Source organism: Streptopelia decaocto (genome assembly GCF_964273445.1).
Source record: "Streptopelia decaocto genome assembly, chromosome: 11".
Taxonomy (NCBI): Eukaryota; Metazoa; Chordata; class Aves; order Columbiformes; family Columbidae; genus Streptopelia; species Streptopelia decaocto.
In genome coordinates this window covers 9,574,872-9,595,394 of record NC_138666.1, presented here as the reverse complement: position 1 = coordinate 9,595,394, position 20,523 = coordinate 9,574,872, and the positions used below count along the sequence as shown (strand labels likewise).

Genomic DNA, 20,523 nt, shown 5'->3' with positions numbered 1-20,523 from the left:
TTCTATACATAGAGACACTTTAGATGCACTTAGAGCTCTAAGATCATCTGAGGGAAGTATTTGTAGACACTGCCCACAAAATGTTGGAGCTTTTTCTTTTGTTTTTTACTTATTAATGGCATTTCTTTGTATTCTGCATTGTCCTCATTTTAAGCTCTTAAAGATAACCTAAAGTTTGCTGGGTGGGCTATGGGACTGCTCGTGAGGCTCAGAATCTCAGTACTGTTATTCCTAAATTGCCCAGGTCGTCAGTGCCAAAAGATTGGTTTAACTTCTGAAGACAAATATTTTTCCTGTGAGGATTTGTGTGTTTGTTTGTTTGTATTCCCCTGTTGTGCTTTGTATGTTGCAGTATGGTATTAATACTTCATCAGATCATCCATGCTTTAAATCCGTTGTTGCGTTTTTCCTTCCCATTTGTATTTCTTCGTATCCACAGTAACTCTGGTTTCGGTGGAGCCCCAGTCATTGGTTTCAGTAGGAGAAATTAGCTCCATTTTTTCAATGAGAAGTAAGTTTTGGTGAGTGTTGCAGAAGTGCTGACCCAGCGAAAGGTTAGTGACCCTGCTGCAGAATGCACAGGGTCTTGGGGTTATAAACAGGAAGGGTATTTCTGTCTGTGTGAAATAACTTTGAGGTGATATTTTCACAACCTAATACTAAGTGGATGACTTACAAGGCTGGACTCACCTGGCTGCTCAGATAGTCAGTTGGGAGAATGAAAGGCTCCTCCAGAGTGAAGTTTCATTCCTGCTCTGAATTATTGTCTGCTGGAGTCTCTTTCTCTGGCCATTGAATGTATAAAAAGCATAATAACACCAACCTCTGAACTCTGAGGCAGTATGGGGGTTTTGAGCTTCTTTCTTTCATCTATGCAGTTGGTTTAAGTGTGGGAGTTCTGTTGCAAGGCATTGCAAATGTAAAATATAATTTGAACACTGAGAGCAATTTTGAGTGTAAAAGACAACACAGAAATAAAGAGGCACTTTTTGTAGGGCCATGGATCTAAATCCCATGGCACTGGTTCTGCAGCTGATAGTAGATACCATTGCTAGGAAGAATAAACAAATCTCATAGAAGTCTAGGGTGGACCACAGTCTTCCCCCCCACTTTTTCTTGCAGTAGCACAGCCTGGTGCTAAGGATGGCATTTGGCAATTTTGATTACGTAGCAGGGGAAAGTGTGTGGTGGGGGAAATATGTTTTTCATTGAGTGATACCCTAGGGCAAGTGGGACCCAGTATGACTTGGCTATGGATTGTTTTACTCATAGATTTTATTAACCAATGTACATTCACGGGTTTGCAATTTAAGAACTGCAGATCTTGGTAACTATAGTAGAGCTAAACTTAACTTTTGCTTTACTAACAGATGAGAGAGGGAAGCTTCAGTTTCCTTGTACAAAGGGAGTTGATTTCCTTGTTTAATTTGTAACGGGCCTTTTTCTTTCAGAAACTAATTTATGCATACTTGGTACATGACCGTGAAGCTGTGACTTACCAGCATGATTTACTGCAGTGTGTTGCTCAGCCTGTCACTTCCTTAGGGTTCTGTTCTTTATTTTTATTGTATAATATGTTTACCGTTTCCAACCGTGCGTGGGTCTGTGTGGTGGCCCTCGGGTCCCATACACCCTGTGTTGTTTCTCCCAACTTTAGCTGTCCCAGGCGGGCCACACAATGGATGCGTGTTGTACATCCCCGTGGTATCTGGGAGTCATTTCTGCCTCCACATCAGCCACTGGGCTGCTGTGTTTCTTTGCTGGGATACCAAATGGCCCACAGACAACTGTACCGAGACAGCGGTGGAAGGCGGAGGGGAAGGAAGGGGCGGCCAGAGTGAGAAATGCCCATCCGGACCCTGCTAAGAGACGTGTCTGTGCGACCGGGGCTTTGCTGACAGGGGACATTTCAATACGACCAAATAAGGCCTCCCAAATTTCCTCATATTGTGGTACACATATTTATATTTACGTGAATAAATTAGGGCTCAAGGAGGTTATGGTATTTAAGCTTGTCGAGCAAGTAGTTGGCAAGGTGTAAATCTCCAGGAGGCTGATCCATAATGGATATTTCACTCTTTGTCAAATGCAAAGTCATTTAAGGACAATTGTTAAGGGAAAGTTTGTGGTGACTAGAGTTTAGTCACTGGAAAATATGTGAGTTTCTGCCTACTCTTCCATGAATCCTTGTGTTCAGTGATGATTCACAGCCAGGAGAATTTATGCTCCGGGAAATCTGTAGTGGCTTCCTTGAATGTGCAAGTGTGTGTAATACTTTTCACATTTCAAGGAAGATTCTCTTGAGGACATAAGATGATTTCTCTTTTTTTGATTACCCAGCATCTTTTTTTTTTTTTTCAATGTAAAGAGGTGATCTTTTTTTTATAAAATGAGCTAAATCATTTTTTAATCCCTTAATTTTTGAAAAAGAAAGGTCACCAAGAAAGGTTACCAAGATCTGCAGTTCTTAAAAGAAAGGTCACCTTTTTTTTTTTTTTTAATGTTCCTGATTTATTGCAAAATACTAAAAAAAAAAAATAAATCTAGTAGCCATTTAGTTGTGGAAGCACACAACAAGAAGTACGTTTAAAGTATTGGAGGGCCATGTTTAGAAAAAGATAATGTAGTGTATCAGCTTTTAAAATGCTCTTTATGTAGCCCAAGAGGTTAGGGCGTAGGTAAAGTTTGAAAGAGAAAAGGAAATAGATGTATTAGTATTAATTTATTCTGAAAACTTTGTTTCTCAGAGGATGAAATAGCTGTGTTTGGGAATGGCAGAGATGCAGACCTCTTGTCAATGTAATTGCAAAATTACGAAGCAGAGGAATAAAAGCTACTTTATTTGAGTCTTTTGATGCTAATGATGTGCCGCAGTATAACACATAGTAACCATTTCTTTTCGATTCAGTCCAGACCTTTATTAATGCAGTAGGACTGTCTTATACCTATTTTCATTTTTAATAGAAAGGTATGATTGCCAATGCATAATATTTTATTTTATGTTTAACATGGACTCATAATTTCACATTGTCTCTCTTCCCTTGTTTTTTTCTGTAATATCTTTCCAGAGTTTGTAGAATAAAATGACCATGGCTTTTTAGATACATTTGCTATCTCATATTCATTTAGTGTTGTTGATCTTTCTTCTAACCTATGTAAAACATTATTGAAGAGTGAGATCACTTGAGATTTTCTTCCTGCTCAAAAGAGGAGATTTTACACAATTTTTCCTCTAGAATACGATTTTTTAAAAAAACATAAAAAGTTGGATTTTCATGTTTCACAGGTATATTAAGAAAGGGAGTGAATGGAAACAAAGAACTAACTTAATAAATTCATGTTTTATGTAGAATTAGAACCTGTGGGAGCTGCTCTGTTTTTAATTGGTCTGCAAGGTTGCATTGTTTGTGATTTCAGATTGTGTTATGTTGCCAAGCAGAAATCACTAGTTACTGCAAAATGTCGCACCTGGATATTTAACGATCAAAGCTCATTGGAGAAGCAGCGTATCTACAATATAGTCACGTGGGTAACAGAACCACATCAGGCCACATAAAATTTACAGTGTGAGGTGAAATGCAGGGATGCGTAATTTAATGCAATGGCAATCTTGCGTATGTTGGCACAGATGGTGCTGTTCTAGCTAAAATGTGGTGGGCTTTTTTAATCTTTATTGTTGTATTTTGTGACTTTTATCTTGCAGCATGTTTTCCCTGAGATTAGATTTTGCTTATTTTGCTTTTAAAATCTTTGCTAAAATGACCTGACAAAGAGAGTTAATTTTGGTTCCGTGCATCCATTTGGCTGTCAGGTGCGCAAGTGATTTACATTCTTAAACGTATATGATGGTTCTTTCCCCCTCATCCCCATAGGTAAAACAGCTAGGTTATTTAATCAGTATAGTTGTTAATGCCAATGTGAATGGCCCCTGTGGTGGAAAACTTCTTTCTTTCCCTTTGGAGAAGTCGGTGTAAACTTTTACAGCATCCGTGCCTTTCTGGGAGGAGTGATGAGTATCTACATACTCTGCTGAGTGTGAAATGAGTATTTCTTTTGGCTGGAGTGTTGGACTTGACCTTGCTAGTTTCTGCTATCAGAATTTCTTTCTGTCTGAATTTCCTTACTGTTTCAGACATAAAGTAATAAATAACTCACCTTGAAAAGCTCAACTCCATATTCTGTCATTTTCTTTCATTTCGTATTCTGAGTGCTGTTAAAAAACAACCGGTATGTCATTGCAAAAGTGAATCCACTTCTTGCTCTTTGTGGAGTATCTTTTCAAAGGAACATTAAAATTCACCTTTTTTTTCTGTTTTGAAATTGCTGTGTTTCAGTTATTACCCAGGGGATCTTTGTGTAAGTCTTCAGCTGAGTATTTAGAGCTTGGTTTCTGTGGTCAAATGAAAAAATGAACGCGTGTAGCCTTTAACTGTTTTAAAATCATTTCTTCCCTTTAGCAGCTCAGTTCTGCAATGTTTAGTGCTAACTTACAGCGACCAGACTTCCTGTCATGGCCAACCAGTGAAACGGGGATGGGGTGAACTTCATGTACCTGAGCACCCCTAATGAGATTGATCAAAGTCAGTGCGAAATATAAGTTCTCCAGTGCACTTTTCCCAGCGTCCAAGTTTTACAAGACAGCATTTTTGTTTTGTTTCATTGCATGGAGTACAAGGTAAACTTTTAAGGGCATATACGTAAATTTAACCCTATTCCTATCTCATTTTGTGAAGGTGCCTTTTAATTTTAATATGAAACCAATAGCTATTTGAGATACATGGCCCCTTGAATTCAGAGCTCAAACTGGTAAGGGCTGTAATATATTGCTGCTCTGCTGAGCAGTCCGGTTGAGAAGTTATTAATTTAATGGTAATTTGTTGTTACTGTACAGAACAGCTTTGTGTGACCTGATTACTTAAAAACCTGTGGGTTTGAAAGGTGGACTTGTCTAAAGCTTGTGTCAGTCACACCACTAAATCCCCAGAGGAGCCCTTGGAAAGACAGTCACGTGTGATTTCTCAATATGCACCAGACTGTTTCTCATGTTCCATCCTTGTAGCTGTGTTTTCAGATATTTTTGTGGCTTACCTGTAACATCTTCCTTGGGCCACTTGAATGTGTCGCTAAATTTCACCGTTTGTATGAGCTGGATTACTTGCAGTGCCACATCTGTACCGTGATGCTGCAGATTTCTGCTTTCGCGTGACTGTGTCCTTCGCTGAGAGAAACCTCACCTTGTTCCCTTTAGAGTTGCACAAGATCCATGTTTCACTCCTGCTCTGAATAAAACAGGCTATTAACACATGCCTTGTTAATTTTTAATTCTGCAGAAGTGAGGACAAAGCCATTGTCCTCACTAACCACTGTGAAGTACCTTTGCAAAAGGATACTGACGGCTTTCTGCAGTCACTGGGTGCTCATTTGCACATAACCTCTGTTGCAGGGGACAGTTTCTACCTTTCTGAAACAAAACCTTATTCGGAATATTTTGTAATGCAAATTATTGGGAAAAATAAAAAGAAAGTGTATTCTGAAAACTGGTTCTTAAGTGCAGAATGTTGATATATATATATATATACACACACACGAAAAAGCAAAAATATTCATATAGAGAATGCCCACCCAGTTTCTCAGTCCACAGCACTTATATGATCAGAGAGCCTTATTTTCCTCTCTGAAACACTGCTAGCAGTTTCCTTTTAGTCTTCTTGAGACTTATTGAAAATACCTGCTGAAGTAACTAATGCTCATGGGCTGATTTCCAACTCTGTCAGCATCCTTTGAATCAATCTGTAGGCTTTTTCTTCTCCTCCCTTAAGTATATAACTCTGAGCTCTGAGGCAGAACTTCTCCCTTTGAATAGCAGTGCTGGTTCTCTTCTGGTATGAGGAGAGTGTTGTTGTGTACAACAATGTAAGGTTTTTTGCAGTTCTCTTCACACCATTCCCTACCTGTGCTTACCTTATGTCTTGTCTTCCGCTCAGCTTGCACAGCACCTTCTCTGGTAGAATCCAAGTTCTGTTTTAGCACCTGTCTCTAAGTGTAACTGAAGGAAATGTAGCAGCAATTCATACATATAAGTGCGTTACTAAATGGGATCTGTACTGCCAGGTTATTTGAACAGAAATCAGTGGAGATGTCGAGGATCAAAATTTTCTTGTTAGTTTTATGACACTAAAGAGCTCTAGCAAGCACTCTGCAAGGCACCAAGCAATTAATCTGTGCAGTCTTTGGAAAGTAGCTTTGTAGTAGTGTAATGATCCATTGAATTAACTGATTTGCGAATAACACAAACCATCAGGAGCTGAAGTTGAGCAGTTTCAGGCTCTGAACTGCCACGAATACTGCACGTCCAGCTCAGAGCCTGGAACAGGATGGTAATTGAAGGTGCCTTGGAGTCCAGCCTTGTTAAAGAGCCACTTGAGGGAGTTGTCAGAATCAATATGTGACTGATGAGGCTGCCAAGAACATCCTTTTAACCCATGGAAATAACCACATTAAAGAATGGATGAAATGTAAACTACTATTGTAGGGTGTTTAGAATGGCACTAGACTTCTAAACTGTTTGGCTGCCGACCAAATGCGTTGGGAGTGTCCTCCTCATCTTGCTGGGTGTGAGTTAACTACAGGGCATACTTTGATTTATATTTCCTTGGGAAATGCATTAATCTTCTTGCACTATTTTATTGAAATCACACCTGCAAACATGTTGGATTTGATCTGACACTGCAATCTGAATATGTCCAGATCTGTGCTTTTTTTCAGGTGTATCGTACCCGAGGAATAAGTGTAAAAGTGGGTCAAGATACAGCTCTGCAATTTGCATGTGGGGCTGAGAAGGAGGAAGGCTCCAGTACTTCAAGGCAGTAGAGTAGCTGAGGTGCTGTGCTTGTAGTTTGAGCCCTGGCACAAAGTTATGTTTTGATTGTTCAGTGACAGATCGTGCTATAAAAAGTCCACAGTGACTGCGTAACAGCTAAGTTGGTACAACTCATTTACTAATCTGAGTCTGAAACATGCTGCAGCTTTTCCTGGCCTGTTCCTTTCTCGGCTTAGTTGGGATCAGCCATTCTGGGCTTAGTGAGCATCGTTTGGAGGGTGCTGGTGGCTCCAGACTACCAGACCCAAGCTTATGCTCACTGTGCATGTCTCTTGTTTCTCCCTCTGATTTTCTGCCTTGGCTTTTCTTTCAATAATATAGAATAATGCATCCTAAATGACACTACAAAATATCATTAAAATATATTCAGGTAGTTTCTCTTCATTTTCTGAAACTATAACATGTATTATGTCTTTCTTGTGTTTTGTACACCTGTTTCATATATTATTTAAGTAAACATAGTGATATCTTGCCAGAATTTTCTAGGACCTATATGTTGCCTGAAAAGTAAAGGAATGTGAAATTCTGAATTTGAGGGGGTTTTATATAACTGTTTTCTCTGTCTTCCTCCCTTTCTCCCCAGATTTTGTTCTTTGGCTGAACCATTCCCCTGTTTACTGAATTTTAGCAATTAGGATATAGAAATCTCTTTCAAAGAGCAATTGGAGAAACAGTAATATGGTTACCAGTGTGAAACCTGTGCATACAAAAATCCTTGTGTTTGGATGTATATACACATATGTTCATGCGGGAGAATGGGACAGTAAGGTTGAAAGGCTGCTGTAATGCAAGGAAAAGAACTGTAGTGAGTAATTGTAACCGAGGGGAGACATTGAGTAAGTTTGTGTGTTTGTTTCGGAGTTCAGTATGAGGTAAGAGCCACTTGAAATGACAACAGCAATGCAGGTTGTGAAACTTGTTTTATTGCTGCTTATAGTTTGTACTTTGAGGGGGTCTTCATGGTGTGGTGTTCATGTGTGGATTTGTAGGAGTCCAAAATGAAAGGTGTGCTTTGCTTTGGAGTTAAAACTCTGGTTTTCAGCAGGGATTTGTTGGGTGAAGGGAAAGCAGAAGAGATAACTGGGGTTGTTCTTGCCCATGATGAGAATGAGCCAACGTGGTGTGCAGTCCCACGCAACCTCCTTCCCTCTCCATTTGGGTACTTTCTGTCTCTGCATCCTCATTCTTCTCTGGTGATATTAACATGAACTCATGGGCTTAGATCATTTTTTTCAGATGGTGGCATTTGGGGATGGATATTTGGATACACCACTAGGGATCTATGTGAGACTGTGGATGGTCAGGGGGTCAGAGCCATCAGTAGGAGCTTTTGGTTGCTGGACATTTATGGTCATGTCATGAATTTATTTTAGAGTTTACATCTAGATTTAGGGGCTTTGGCTGGTCAGATATGCAGATCTTAGGAGATGTTTTCATGCTTTGAGAGAGTGGCTGAGACACAGATGTTGACAAATTAAAAGCTCTATCTTTGAGATAATTACACTTGGACAAATTAGTTTAAGATGCTTGTGTCCTGTGATTAGTTCAGGTTAACCTTTGAGGTCCCATTTTCCCAAGGTAAGTTGTTCAATGACTGGTAGAAAGGAGCATCTGGGGGAAAGTTTGGCCTGGGATACTTTGCAGAGAAAAAGAAATTCCAAGATGAATTAATGTTTTATTAGCAGGCTTTTATTGATGAACTTTGTTGCTTGTCTCTCCGTGCTTTCCATGTTGGCATCATAGAATCCCAGCGTTACACAGGCCGAAGCTTTAACTGGTGTTCAGCTCCCTCTCCGTTGGCAGCAGAGTTGCTTTTTTATTGTGTTATTAACTGTCTTCTGTTATTGGTGAGACGCTCATTTAAAACAGGGTTTTGCACTGCAGCGTTCTTAAATGCATGCACAGAAACCCTCAGCTATTTTCCTTGGATCTTTCTAGGTCTGATAAACACATTTCGAGAGCAACCATGAAATGTTTTTCTTCACTCTTCATCTTGTAGCTTGCAAGTCAAGACTGTCCAGAAGTGGGAAGAGCTGTTTATTTGTCTGGTCCATGGGCAGACCAAAACCACTTCCTCAGTTTTCTAATAAGTATCTTATCTTGAGAGTGCATGTATTTCTATTTCAGTTCTGTCCCACTGCTGTTGTGCTTGCCGTGTAGCAAGGGTTTGATAAAAAGGGAGCTGACTTGAGAAAATGTGTGCTCGTACAGCATTCCCATTCTGCTCTACTCGTAAAGGTACCTGTGTTCTGTAGAAAGCAGCAAGTTGAAACTGATAAATAATGTCAAAAACCAAACATCTCTTTGGAGTTGACCAGAAAAAACCTCACAAACATTTTAATTATTAGGCTGGATTTTCTCTCTATATTCCTACTTTTAAATATTTTTCTTACAAGTGCCAGTGACTATACTAGCTGACAAGGTTAGCTGACTAAGATCTAATGTATAAGTTTTAGGTGTGTAAGTTAGAAGTTGTATCTTTTCTTCTTTGTCTCTGAACAGTTGTCATGGCAATTGCAAAATTCTTGCCATTTGTGGAATCATGTCTTCTGCAACCCAAAGGGGCTACGTGTATACACTTTGTCCATGGTTAATCAGTGATATTGAAATTATAAAAATATGACAAGTTATTTTTCTTCTTCTTTTGGTCCTTCTCTACTGTTGTCTGTTAGTCTGTAATATATTTAGTTGTGGATTCGTGGATGGCAAGCCATTGCAATTTGTATTCCTTGCCCATAAAAAGAATCTATATCTGGATATTTTATATATGTATACATGCTTCTACTTGTTCATTTATTTTTTCAGACTCTGCTGGAACTTTAGTGCAGTTGTACTGACTGAATGCTGTTTCATTTCAGTGGATCTGATGGAAATAAAAGAAATTCGCCCAGGAAAGAATTCAAAGGACTTTGAGCGTTGCAAAGCAAAGCAAAGAGAAGAACACTGCTTTACTATTTTTTATGGTACCCAGTTTGTCCTCAACACCTTAAGCTTAGCAGGTACTTTTTTCTTATTTGTTTCTTCTTTAAACCTCCCGATTCAACACATCAAATACATCGATGGAACAGTAATGCGAAGACTACTGTGGTTTTGACTTCTGCAGTTCAGGAGTGCACCAGATGTTTAAAATCTGGAGACAGACCTTTTACTCGGCCCTTCATGCCTGTGAACTGCTGTGTTTGTAATATTTTGCTTTCAAATAGTGTATTGTGTGAGTGTAGTTTCTGCTTTGCTCAGTCATTTCTAGCAAGGTAGACTTCTGCTGGTTAAATACCTATAGTAACGTTTTCAACACTGAAGAGCAGAGGTGACGTTGTCCTCTTTAAAGTCAGCAAAGGATTTGCTATTGTCTCACTGTGCTCAGAATATTGCCCTGGCATTTCCAGTCTGGACAAAATGATTCAGGAAACAATAGCCATGAAGAGTTAGACTAAGCTGCATCACAGAAACTTCATATCACCTATGGGCAATTGCAGACTAGTTTGGAAAAATGAACTTCTAGTTTGGGTTATTTGTGTGCATGTCACCTGATAATACCAAACTTGTAAAGAAGTACCAGGGGACCGTAAATAAAATTGGAAGGTGATAAATTGATATCGAAGCGATCCATGTGAAATGGAGGGAAGTTGTATCCTGTATCTGTGGAAAGGGATGGGACACTTCTTATTTCAGGTGAGATTATCCAGGTTCGCAAGCCCAAGGCTTTTGAAATGAAAAGGGATATAAATTCTTACAGTGCAGGCTGAATACAGTTTCTCACTAGTGGAGTTTACAAAGAGATTTTTCTTCTAAAAAGTTTGTGGTGGATCCTTTAGAATCATACAGATGATTTATTTGGAGGGATAGTTCTCTGTGTTGTATACAGGAGCACACTTGTCCATTTAAATAATTAAATTAATTGCAAAATCTTAATAGGAGAAAATAGGAGAGCTTTGTAAGCATTTTAATGCCAACAGTAGCTTTTTTAAAAAATGGAATTAATTGCTAATAGATTGCAGTACTAGAAGACAGATTTTTTTTTTGCAGTCTGATGCACTGGAAATTAAAGACTGCTTGTGACTACTCCATTGTTATAGGCTTTTAACTTTAAATAAGTTTTACCATTGTTTACTGAAGTCTGTGAAAATTTTGAGCAAGCGGCTGTGCTTACGTGCCTCCGTGCCAGGCACTTCTGATTGATTTCCTCTAACAACCCCCCCGTCCCTCCTCCATGGCAGTTCTCAAAACCAGCCTTCTGCCAATACTTTGAAAACACTTGGTATCGTGAGATATGTTGCCATAATGTTGAACTGCAGAACAACGTGATATAACTTTCAATTAAGGGGGAAATCCTTTTCCTTGTTGTGCTTTGTTGTGGTTTCTTAAAACAATATAAAATAGTTGTTACTTAAAGGGAATGGTAGGTGTCATAAAGGGCAGAATTGTCTTGGGAGAAGAATTGGTTTGGCAGTGGTAGTGGGTGTTCTTTCCAAAATTGTAACCAACTGAAAAACATTTCCATGGGGAGCTGAGGCTGGGCTCTAGCTTCATCCTTGGGGGATAAAGCATTGTTTGGCAGTATGTTTAAATAAAATGTAATCTTCATCTTGTGAGAAACACAATTTCAGCTGGTGTGTGAAAATAATTTTTCAGAACTGGTTTGATTGAAGAATGCCTTTATGAAATTTCAGAACTAACACGCTAAAGCAGATGGACTTTGCCACGCTGAAGGGTGTGATGATAGCATCTCAGCCAAGGCCCCAAAAATGGGTTTCAGCTTAACTGGCATTCCCGAGGGAAGGCTATACCCAGCACGCAGTTCATCATGTTGCTTCTGTTGGGTCAAAGCATTACCAAATGCAATCATGTTAAATGATGTGGAGGACTCTTCTGGTTTGGGAAACAGAAGGGCAAACTACATTTAAAACAAAACAAGACAGTGATAAAACAATTTATAAGGTTGAGAGGAAGATGTACCTGGCTTCTAGTATTAAGCCACTTAAGGGATTTTAGACCTTTTTTAGCTTGTATTAAAATGTGTTCTATGTGAGCTACACCAGTTTTGTGCATTGCCCCCTTCCTGTTCCTCTTGCCTCAGTCTGTTCTGGAACAATCCGTGTTTAGAAGTATGGTTAGGACAGACAGGAGGTGGTTATGTACAACAAAAGCCCGTAATTTCAATTTTCTTGTAGGTTGCTTGGAATATAATGAACTAGTTTTATGCTATAACGCACTGAGTTCTTTTGTCTGCGCACCTCAAGTTGCTCTAGATGTAGGTCCCTGAGCTTTTGCCATTTTGGAGATAGAAAATAAGAAAACAGATTTTGATTGTGTTACTACAAGAGCTCAGCAGTAGTTTCATAGTCTTTCTGCTGAGGTACTGAAACTTGTCTTTCCTGATAAACAGACTTCAAAGAGGAGGTATTTGCTGACAGCTTCCAAAATTAACTCTCCCACCTCCAAATTTGTACTGTTTTTTATTAGTTTTATTATTAGCAACATGAAGTTATGTGGTGAGATTTATAAAAGAGAAAGATCAATCAGCAGTTTTGTATACTAGGGTTTATCTAAACATCGTAAGTTATGTCTTGGTTTTGTGTTGATTTTCTTTTGATGTTTCTCATACCATATTATTTTTTCAGCTGACTCTAAAGATGATGCTGATAAATGGTTGTGTGGCTTGAATATCTTGTATCAAGAGGTCATGAGTGCTCCAACACCAGCGATCACAGAGAGGTATGTGGACATAATTTCACTTCGTGAAATTTGGCTTTTCTTTGGAATTGGAAGTGGAAAATCTGAAAGAAATTTTTAAGGTGCAACAAGTGGTGCCAGCCAGTTACCTTAAGAACAACTACTGTCCAGTTAGTGTATGATACAGAAAGCACGTATGGAAATTCTCCATGTCTGCTTTGCTATACACACACTCTGGAATCACACTCTGCCGCAGCCACTAATGTGGACTTGCAGTTTACCTTGTTCTGAATTCCAAAACAAAACAAAAATCTCTTAAAGAGATCACAAGTACATCTGATGTAAGAGTGCACTGATTCTTGGAAAATTCAAATGTCTTATGCAATCACAGTAGGCTTGCTCTCCAATATGTCCATGTGTCCTGTGTTCCAATAATTCAACATGCACTTTTGCAGTTTCTCCTTTTTATTGGAGCCGTTGCATTGTATGGCAGTGTGCTCAGCTGACTCCGAGAGCCAGGCTGAAAATGAACATTTTGAAGGGTTACTTTTTCACAGCCAGCCATATGGTGTTGAAACTGTGCCCTTAATGCTTCTGTTTTCTCCACATGAAGCTACTCATGCTCAGAATACCAGTTTTGTTGACAAGTTTTTAACACTGTCCCTGTACCTGATAGCTTTTCATCACTGCTGGCAGTTTTCTTTGTTGTCCACTGCTGTTACCTGGTGTGAGGATATACCTTGTCCTCGCTTGCTACCTGAGCAAACTGTGGCTTTGACATTGATGTTGTCTTTACTTACTTGCTGTTCCAGTTGGGCAGAAAGGGTTCTTATCTATTCTTATCTCTTGTATGGTATTGCAGTGAGCTGCTATTCAAAGTGCTGCTGGGTTCCAGGCTACGTTTACACAGCAGTGATTCCCGTAGAGCCTGAGGATAAGCTTAATAATGGCGTGCTGTGTTCATCCTTTAGATCAACACTTTGTGTGTGTATTTACTATTAATGCTGCTAACAGTATTTTGCTCTGCACCTATAACTGATGTGCAATTTACTGAGGCTTTTCTTTAAAATCCTCTAAACATGACCTTTGAAGGTCCCTTCCAACCCAAACTATTCTGATTTCCCCCTAATTTTTAATTTTTGTGCATCTAACAGATCTTTGAGCCAGCAGCGTCATCTGGCATGAAACATTTACTCCAGTTTAGATTAGCTGAAGTTTTGGCTCACTTTATCCACTTAAATTTTTACAACTTCTGGTTGTTCATTCTTTTCTGTCCTGCCCACCCTTCCCCTTCCTGTGTTGTTTATGTGGCTTTAAAATGCAATATTAAGCAGCAGAAAAGTATGTATTTACAAATATGGTTATAAAACTGGCTGCACTGGAAATGCTTTCACTTTATTAAAAGATATGTATCTTATGACTTAAATATTTCCATTGAAATTAATCTGTGGATTTTGATATTTCATTGGCTGTGTTTTCTTTAGAATTCTTAGATTAAACCTTTTTTTTTTCCCCTTTTTTTCCCACAAGCTGGCTGAGAAAGCAGATCTACTCTGTTGATCAAACTAGAAGAAATAGGTAAGAAGCTCTCTTTATTCAGTTTGGTTTTAGCGAACTTTTGTTGCAGATTCTAACATGGAATGAAAACAGATAAATATGAGGTCACTGAAACTGGCATTTGCTCTTGCTTCAACAACTTGAGCTCTGCCTTTTGCTCAACACAATGTGGTCATAGTACTCACTCAAATGATGAAAAATAAATGGTTTTGCTTTTAGCTTAGGATTACTCTGCTGGAATGGGGACAGGGAGTTGTGTTCTCCCAGTCTTACTGCAGAGATTCAGCTCAGCTGTGCAGGTGTGGTAGGTTGCTTGCCTTATTAAGGCAAGAGACCTTATAGAAGTCCCTTTCACAGCCAAATTGTAGCCCAGCAGCTTGGACTGTATAACCCGCTGTGGGCTTTCCCGTGCGGTTATGCCACCAGTTCTTCCTTCATTGCTGAAGCATGTTTGCATTGAAATGATTACACATAAACTAGACAGACCAGCACCAGCTTGTTCGGGCAGTAGTAACAAAGAAGCTGCATAAACAGAGCTCAATGTGGGCTGCTAAAGATCCAGGGCAGAGTGATTGTTAGCCTTCCCTTGTTTCAGTTGCAATGGGGCTTACACATAGGTAGTATTAGTATTATAGTATGTGTGGTATTATTAGTATTGTAATTATTATTATTATTATTACTAGTAGTAGTATTATAATATGTGTGGTATGTAGTTTGAAACTAATCATGGCAGCAGTGTCAAATATATCCAGAGATGGGCTTGTCCCAGCAATAACATGAATTCTTGCCTGCAGGGGTCAGAGCTGTGAGGAGAACAGAGTATTAAGAGGAGACAGCAGAGATACCTGAGGATATTAGAGGAGAGAAAGAGGAAGAGTACTCATATGACAGGGTAGTACCGTGGGAAAGTGTTACTTTAACAGTGGGAAACAGAAGATATTCTTGAGGATAGATACAGAAGGAAGGCATAGTGGTGTGGAATAAGGCAGTCTTTATTTTGTTTTAGCAATTGGCCTGGCTACACAGGCTTGTCTCTTGCCACATGTTCAAATAGACCCAAGCCATAGAGTTACCTCTGACATGGTGCTTGTCACGTGAAAGATGTCCCATGGCTTGTAGCTCCCAGTGTGCTGTGTAGCTTCGTGTGTTTGAGTTTCAGCAGGTCATTTCAGGTCCATGTGTGTTGTGGGTTTATAACTTTTGCACAACAAAGGAGAGTTTTTTTGAAGATTAATTCAGTTGCATACCTCTCCTTAGAGCTGCCAGAAATCATGTGATCATGAGAAGAATGTTAACCCCTCCTCCCAATGTCTGTTACTTTACCATCATTTTACCCTTTGTCTGGAACATGCATTTTATTCTAAGGTGTAATTCAGTGTAGAAAAGTGCATGCGTTTCCTCTCATTTAGGCCTTTTCCTAAAAGCAAAATAAAGTGTGGTGTTTCATTGTGTGAATGAGACTGCGTTCTTGCAGGAAACAACACCGTTGTGCAGCCAGCCTGTGCCATTGTGCAGCTGCCCTCAGCATGAGCTGAGACACCATTGCAAACCAGCCTTTCCTAAGCTGGCCGGAGTGGTGAAGGGGAAAGTAAACCATTTTTACTGGATATTGGCTTACACCTGCTGATATATTTTGAAAAACTTGCCCTGCGATGGGGGTATGTTGGCGAGGGTCATGAAACACAAGCAAATGTTAGGATGGAGAAGCTGTGGCTGACAGTGTGTGTCTGCTGAAGAGGTTTCATGTGTTGGTTTAGGGTTGTTTCGTCACAGTCTGATTAGGATCAAGGGGACTTGCAGTGCAGAGAGGGCAGTTTTTCGTTCTCTTGATAGATGGTTCATGCTTTTAGAAAAAGTCAGGAAAGCAGTTTAGACTGAGCTTCATTGTGTGTAGTGTTGCAGTTTCTTGGGAGGTTAATTGTAAAGGTTAGGCTTCCAGGTTTCACAGGTTGAGTTTTTTCCAGTGGTAATGAAGTCCCCGCTCTTTGTTTTGGCTTGTACTTGTCTGGCCAGAGGAAATGGCTTGTGCTTGGTCTTTAGAGTACAAACGGAGTGCTCGTTCTTGCTCCTAAAAGAAGTAGTTTTTTTCCAGAGGTCTGGCGACAAGGCGGAAAGCCGGGAATTTCCTGAGTTCTAATCTGGCTTGGGCATGGATTTTGGCTAAGTTCCTTCTCACTTTGCCTCCTTCCCGCTCTACACAATGGAGAGGAGAATATCTCACAGGGTAGCTACTTGTATGGATGCTGTAGGACAGAAGTGTTGCTTTCGTCTATGTGCTGGTTGTTTTTGTTGCTTTCAAGTGACTCTGTTCTGTTCATGTGTTTGCAGAGAATTAATGGCTTCTGAATTGCACTGTAGGTCAAGACAGCGTACCATAGCCTTGTTTTCTTGGTACTGGTGGTATTGCATTAATGTTTTGTGGGCATTGCCTGTAGGACCCATGGATGCTGTGCCTGTGTTCTTTTGACTCTTCCCTGCTTCCTTTTGCTGCTGTGAATTCCCTTCATCTTCCACTTTGCAACTTTTCCCTGTGCCTTTCACATGTCCCACTGTAATGCTGTGTCTTTCTCATTCAGACCTCACGTCGGTGCCTACCCAGAGTTTCAGACTCTGTCTTAGAACATGCAACCTGATTTCCATTCTTTGCTATCCAAAGAAAGTTCTCTCTGTTCATAATAATAATGAATTTAGCTTTGTAAATATTGTTTAAATGCTTGATGTATGTAAGCACTACGTTGCTTAAAATCTGAAATAAGTGTGTCTCATTTGAAAGATCTTGCTGTTATTTAGAAAACTTTGGGTTTTAAATGTTGCTAGTGTATCACGTGACATTCCGAAACTCTGTAGAAAGGGTCAGCAGGTCTGTGCAAATGACCTGGAAGGTAATTCCTCTCTGGGGAGACTTGGTTGTGAGAGTAGGATGAGGTCGTGTTCAGGTGTTGGAGAGGGGGAGAGTCTTGCTGCTGGAAATCAATTTTACCATAAAAGTGAATAACAGCTGGAGAAAAAGGTTATAATGGTAATGAAAACTGCACATCCTTGTTTTCAACATGTCTAGTTTGCTCACATGTGGATGTTATGTTTATAGAAGCCTACAGCTTTGTGAGATGAGCCCTACCCAAAATGTTTCAATAGTCATGTGTTTGTGTTGATAGAAAATATATTAGTGGCTGACTAGATCCAGCAGAACTGTGGGATTTTTGCAATCTTTCTTTTTATTCTTCTTTTTTTTTTTTTTTCCCTACAGTATCAGTCTTAGAGAGCTGAAAACTGTCCTTCCCCAAGTAAACTTCAAAGTGAGCAGCATGAAGTTCTTGAAGGATAAATTTGCGGTAATTACCTGATAAATTATATCTATTTGCTATTATTTGATATGTGTTGTTATTTCTTTTCAGGACACTGCCTGTGTGTTTGCTTCTTGCCATGTACAGTTAAATAAATTATATTGGTTCATTTCTCAGCTTGGCTTTGCCTATATCTAAGGCTATAAGAAAATATAGATATAAATGTTCCATCTTTTCATTGAATGGTTGACCAAAGCTGACACCGGGTTTTGAGCTCCAGTGCTGATACTGTGCAAGAGGATGGGAAACAGTTTTATGTTTAAGATAAAAATTATATATAAGATTTTTTTTTTTTTTTTTGTAATATGATCAAGTAATAACCTCTTCACTCCAGCTTGTGTTAATAACTTCTGAAGGTTGTTTTGATTCCTACAGGAATTTTAAATATCCCACCTCTTCCTGCTTTCCAGCTCTCCACCCCTAAAGCCTACATTCTTGCTTGTGTTGCTCCAGCTAACAATGACTAAGTGAGGTACTTTCAGTAACATAGTGGAAATGAAGTCACGGTACAAAATGCCAGACCAAAGGTGTGGGTTAGAAGCACTAAGCAACCAACAATCTGTTTACTTGTTTGCATTACGAATAATTTAAAAAGTTAAAAATCGCAATTGGTTAAAACAAGTGAAGTTGGATTAGAACAGAATGTGTCAGAAGGTGGCAGCTGGAGTAAGAGCAACTTGTTTGCCGTGCAAATGCAGTTCAGGGAATTCTAAACTCACTCTGTGCTACTTTCTATTGTAGGAAATAGGTGCTCACAAGGAAGATCTTAGTTTTGAACAATTTCATTTGTTCTACAAGAAAATCATGTTTGAACAGCAGAAATCGGTAAGCTTTTTCCTAAGTAGTCTTCATACTGTTTAGTTGCTTGATCAGAATAAAGGATGAATGCTGATTGTTTTTTATTTCTCGTTATTACTAATTTTTCTTTATTTCCCCATTCTTGTAACAGCAAAAGAGTATAGTACTGTACTTTATAGATGACAGTCACCATCAGCAATTGGCTTAAGAAGATGAACAAGACATTGATATTGCTGCTTCTGTGGCAACAGAGATATGCACTAATGCAATGGGGTTTCTAGGAGGAACTTTTCTTCTGAGTTTGTTCAGGATGTAGCGTGTCTTTTCATTAGGCTTGGCTGATCTGTTTACTGATAAGAGCGAGGTTTTCCATACTTGCATTAATATTTATCACTAAGAACATTCTGTAAATCGTGAGGATGTATCCTGGGCATCATATAACAGCTATTGTTCTCATCATTTATGGTTAGAGATTAGTGGTGGTGAGTCCATTACAAGATGGGAAACTGCCCGACTACTGTTTCCATGTATTCATTGCAGAGATTCATGAAGTTGGTGGAAACTGCATACATTTAGTGACTCTGAAAGTCAGGAACCTTTAAAACTTTGTGGAAACACATAATTTGAAATTACTTGCATAACGACATGTGCTTATAGTTGGTTCAACTTGCATTTGCTAAAATAGAAGCTTCAATAGTGAAAGTCACTGCTGTTTCTTTTGGCAGTAGAGCTTTATTGTGCTGTTTAAAAGTGATACTGAGATTACTGTGAAGTAATAAAGAATCTCCATTTACTGAAAGGGTTTTAATTTTGGCCATGAAAGTCTAGTTAATTAGCTTGAGCAGAAAGCTGAAGAATAAAACAGGATACAGAGCCTTTCTGATTTCCTTAAACTTGTTGTTGCCTCTCCAGATTATTTCAGAGAAACTCCTCAGTTTGCTCAACAACTGCTTTGGGTCAGTTAATAAGTTTCCTGCAATCTGTAACTATGTTGCTCCAAGCTGGAAGCAATTTGGGTTTTATATTCACATGAATAAATGTGATGGATGATACATAATTGCAATTTTTCTGGGAGATCAAACAATAGAAGTGCCCTAGAAACTTGACTATGTGTATAAGGTGCCTTATAAACAGCAAGTTTTTTTGCTTGAAAATTGCATGCGTTCATGCTGAAAGGCCTGAAGTGCACGTGCCAGCCTTGGCAGCATGTTTTTTCTTATGTATTTAATTCAAAGTGTGTCTTGCCAACTTGCATGCAGCTTCTCTAGAGCAGAAATACATGTATTTCGCCTTCCCAGGCCAATGGACATTATTAGATGGCATTAGATAGAAAATTGCTTGTTCTTTTGTTATTTATCTTGTCTCCCTTTCCTGTGTTTTGTTTAAGATTCTTGATGAATTCAAAAAGGATTCCTCTGTGTTCATTCTTGGGTGAGATTCTTCATTTGTATTATTTTTTCCACATTTCCATATGGTTGTAGTGCTGCAGGATTATTTTTTTTAATTGCTTCACTGTTTTTTTTTTTTTTTGTTCTGATGCTTTAGTAAGTGAAAAGAAATGATACATCTTTCTGCATTCAGAAAGGTGAACTTATAATGGAAAAAAATGCTGGATATAATTTGATAAATGTTTTTCACCTTCTGACTACAAAAATGGTGTGGACTTGAACAAGCAGATTTGCCCATCCTCTGATTTAGTAAGAGCTGAGCACAATTATTGAAGGACAATATGAACTAAACTTTGTGGGACTGCTTACAAGCACAGATATAGCAAGGATGGTAAGGTTATAAATACCTTGTTGGTACCGGATGATGCAGCATTTTTGTCCTACAAAAGAGAAAGCAGTTGTGCTGCTTTTTCTTGGGGCAGCTGCATCTCACATCCTTTTTTAGGAGGTTTTGGTTATCACAGTAGATCGTCTGAATAATACATGGGAGGAGTTATTTGTGGAAGTGTGGCTCTGTGGTAATTTATAAGGACGGTGTCTGCATATGCCTCAACTAAGCTTAACAACACCCCTGTCAAGTGAATGCTGCCCATTTTCTACAAAGCATTGTGCAGAGATTTGATGCTTTTGCCAGTGAATCACTACGAAAAATACATCAGGAATGCAGGAGGCTTTATTTAAAGACTCAAAATACAGCAATTAGGTAATACACTATTACAAGCCTAATCAAAATTCTATCAAAGTAATAAAAAGTCTCTTGGTGGTGGCAGCACATTTATACTGTAAATCCAAGATACAAATCCATGTAATTTTCATATTCTGC

At 39.0% G+C, this 20,523-nt stretch overlaps 1 protein-coding gene across 2 annotated transcripts in view; it reads left to right on the top strand.

Annotated features, from left to right (window-relative positions):
* The window catches only part of PLCG2 (phospholipase C gamma 2), a 62,005-nt gene that overhangs the window by 9,166 nt on the left and 32,316 nt on the right, over positions 1–20,523 (top strand). For both annotated transcript variants that reach the window (XM_082063059.1, XM_082063058.1), the window contains 6 exons: positions 9,739–9,879; positions 12,502–12,595; positions 14,084–14,131; positions 17,358–17,442; positions 18,196–18,279; positions 19,640–19,683. In XM_082063059.1, the coding sequence (XP_081919185.1) occupies positions 9,739–9,879; positions 12,502–12,595; positions 14,084–14,131; positions 17,358–17,442; positions 18,196–18,279; positions 19,640–19,683 (496 nt within the window). The remainder of the gene's footprint in view (positions 1–9,738; positions 9,880–12,501; positions 12,596–14,083; positions 14,132–17,357; positions 17,443–18,195; positions 18,280–19,639; positions 19,684–20,523) is intronic.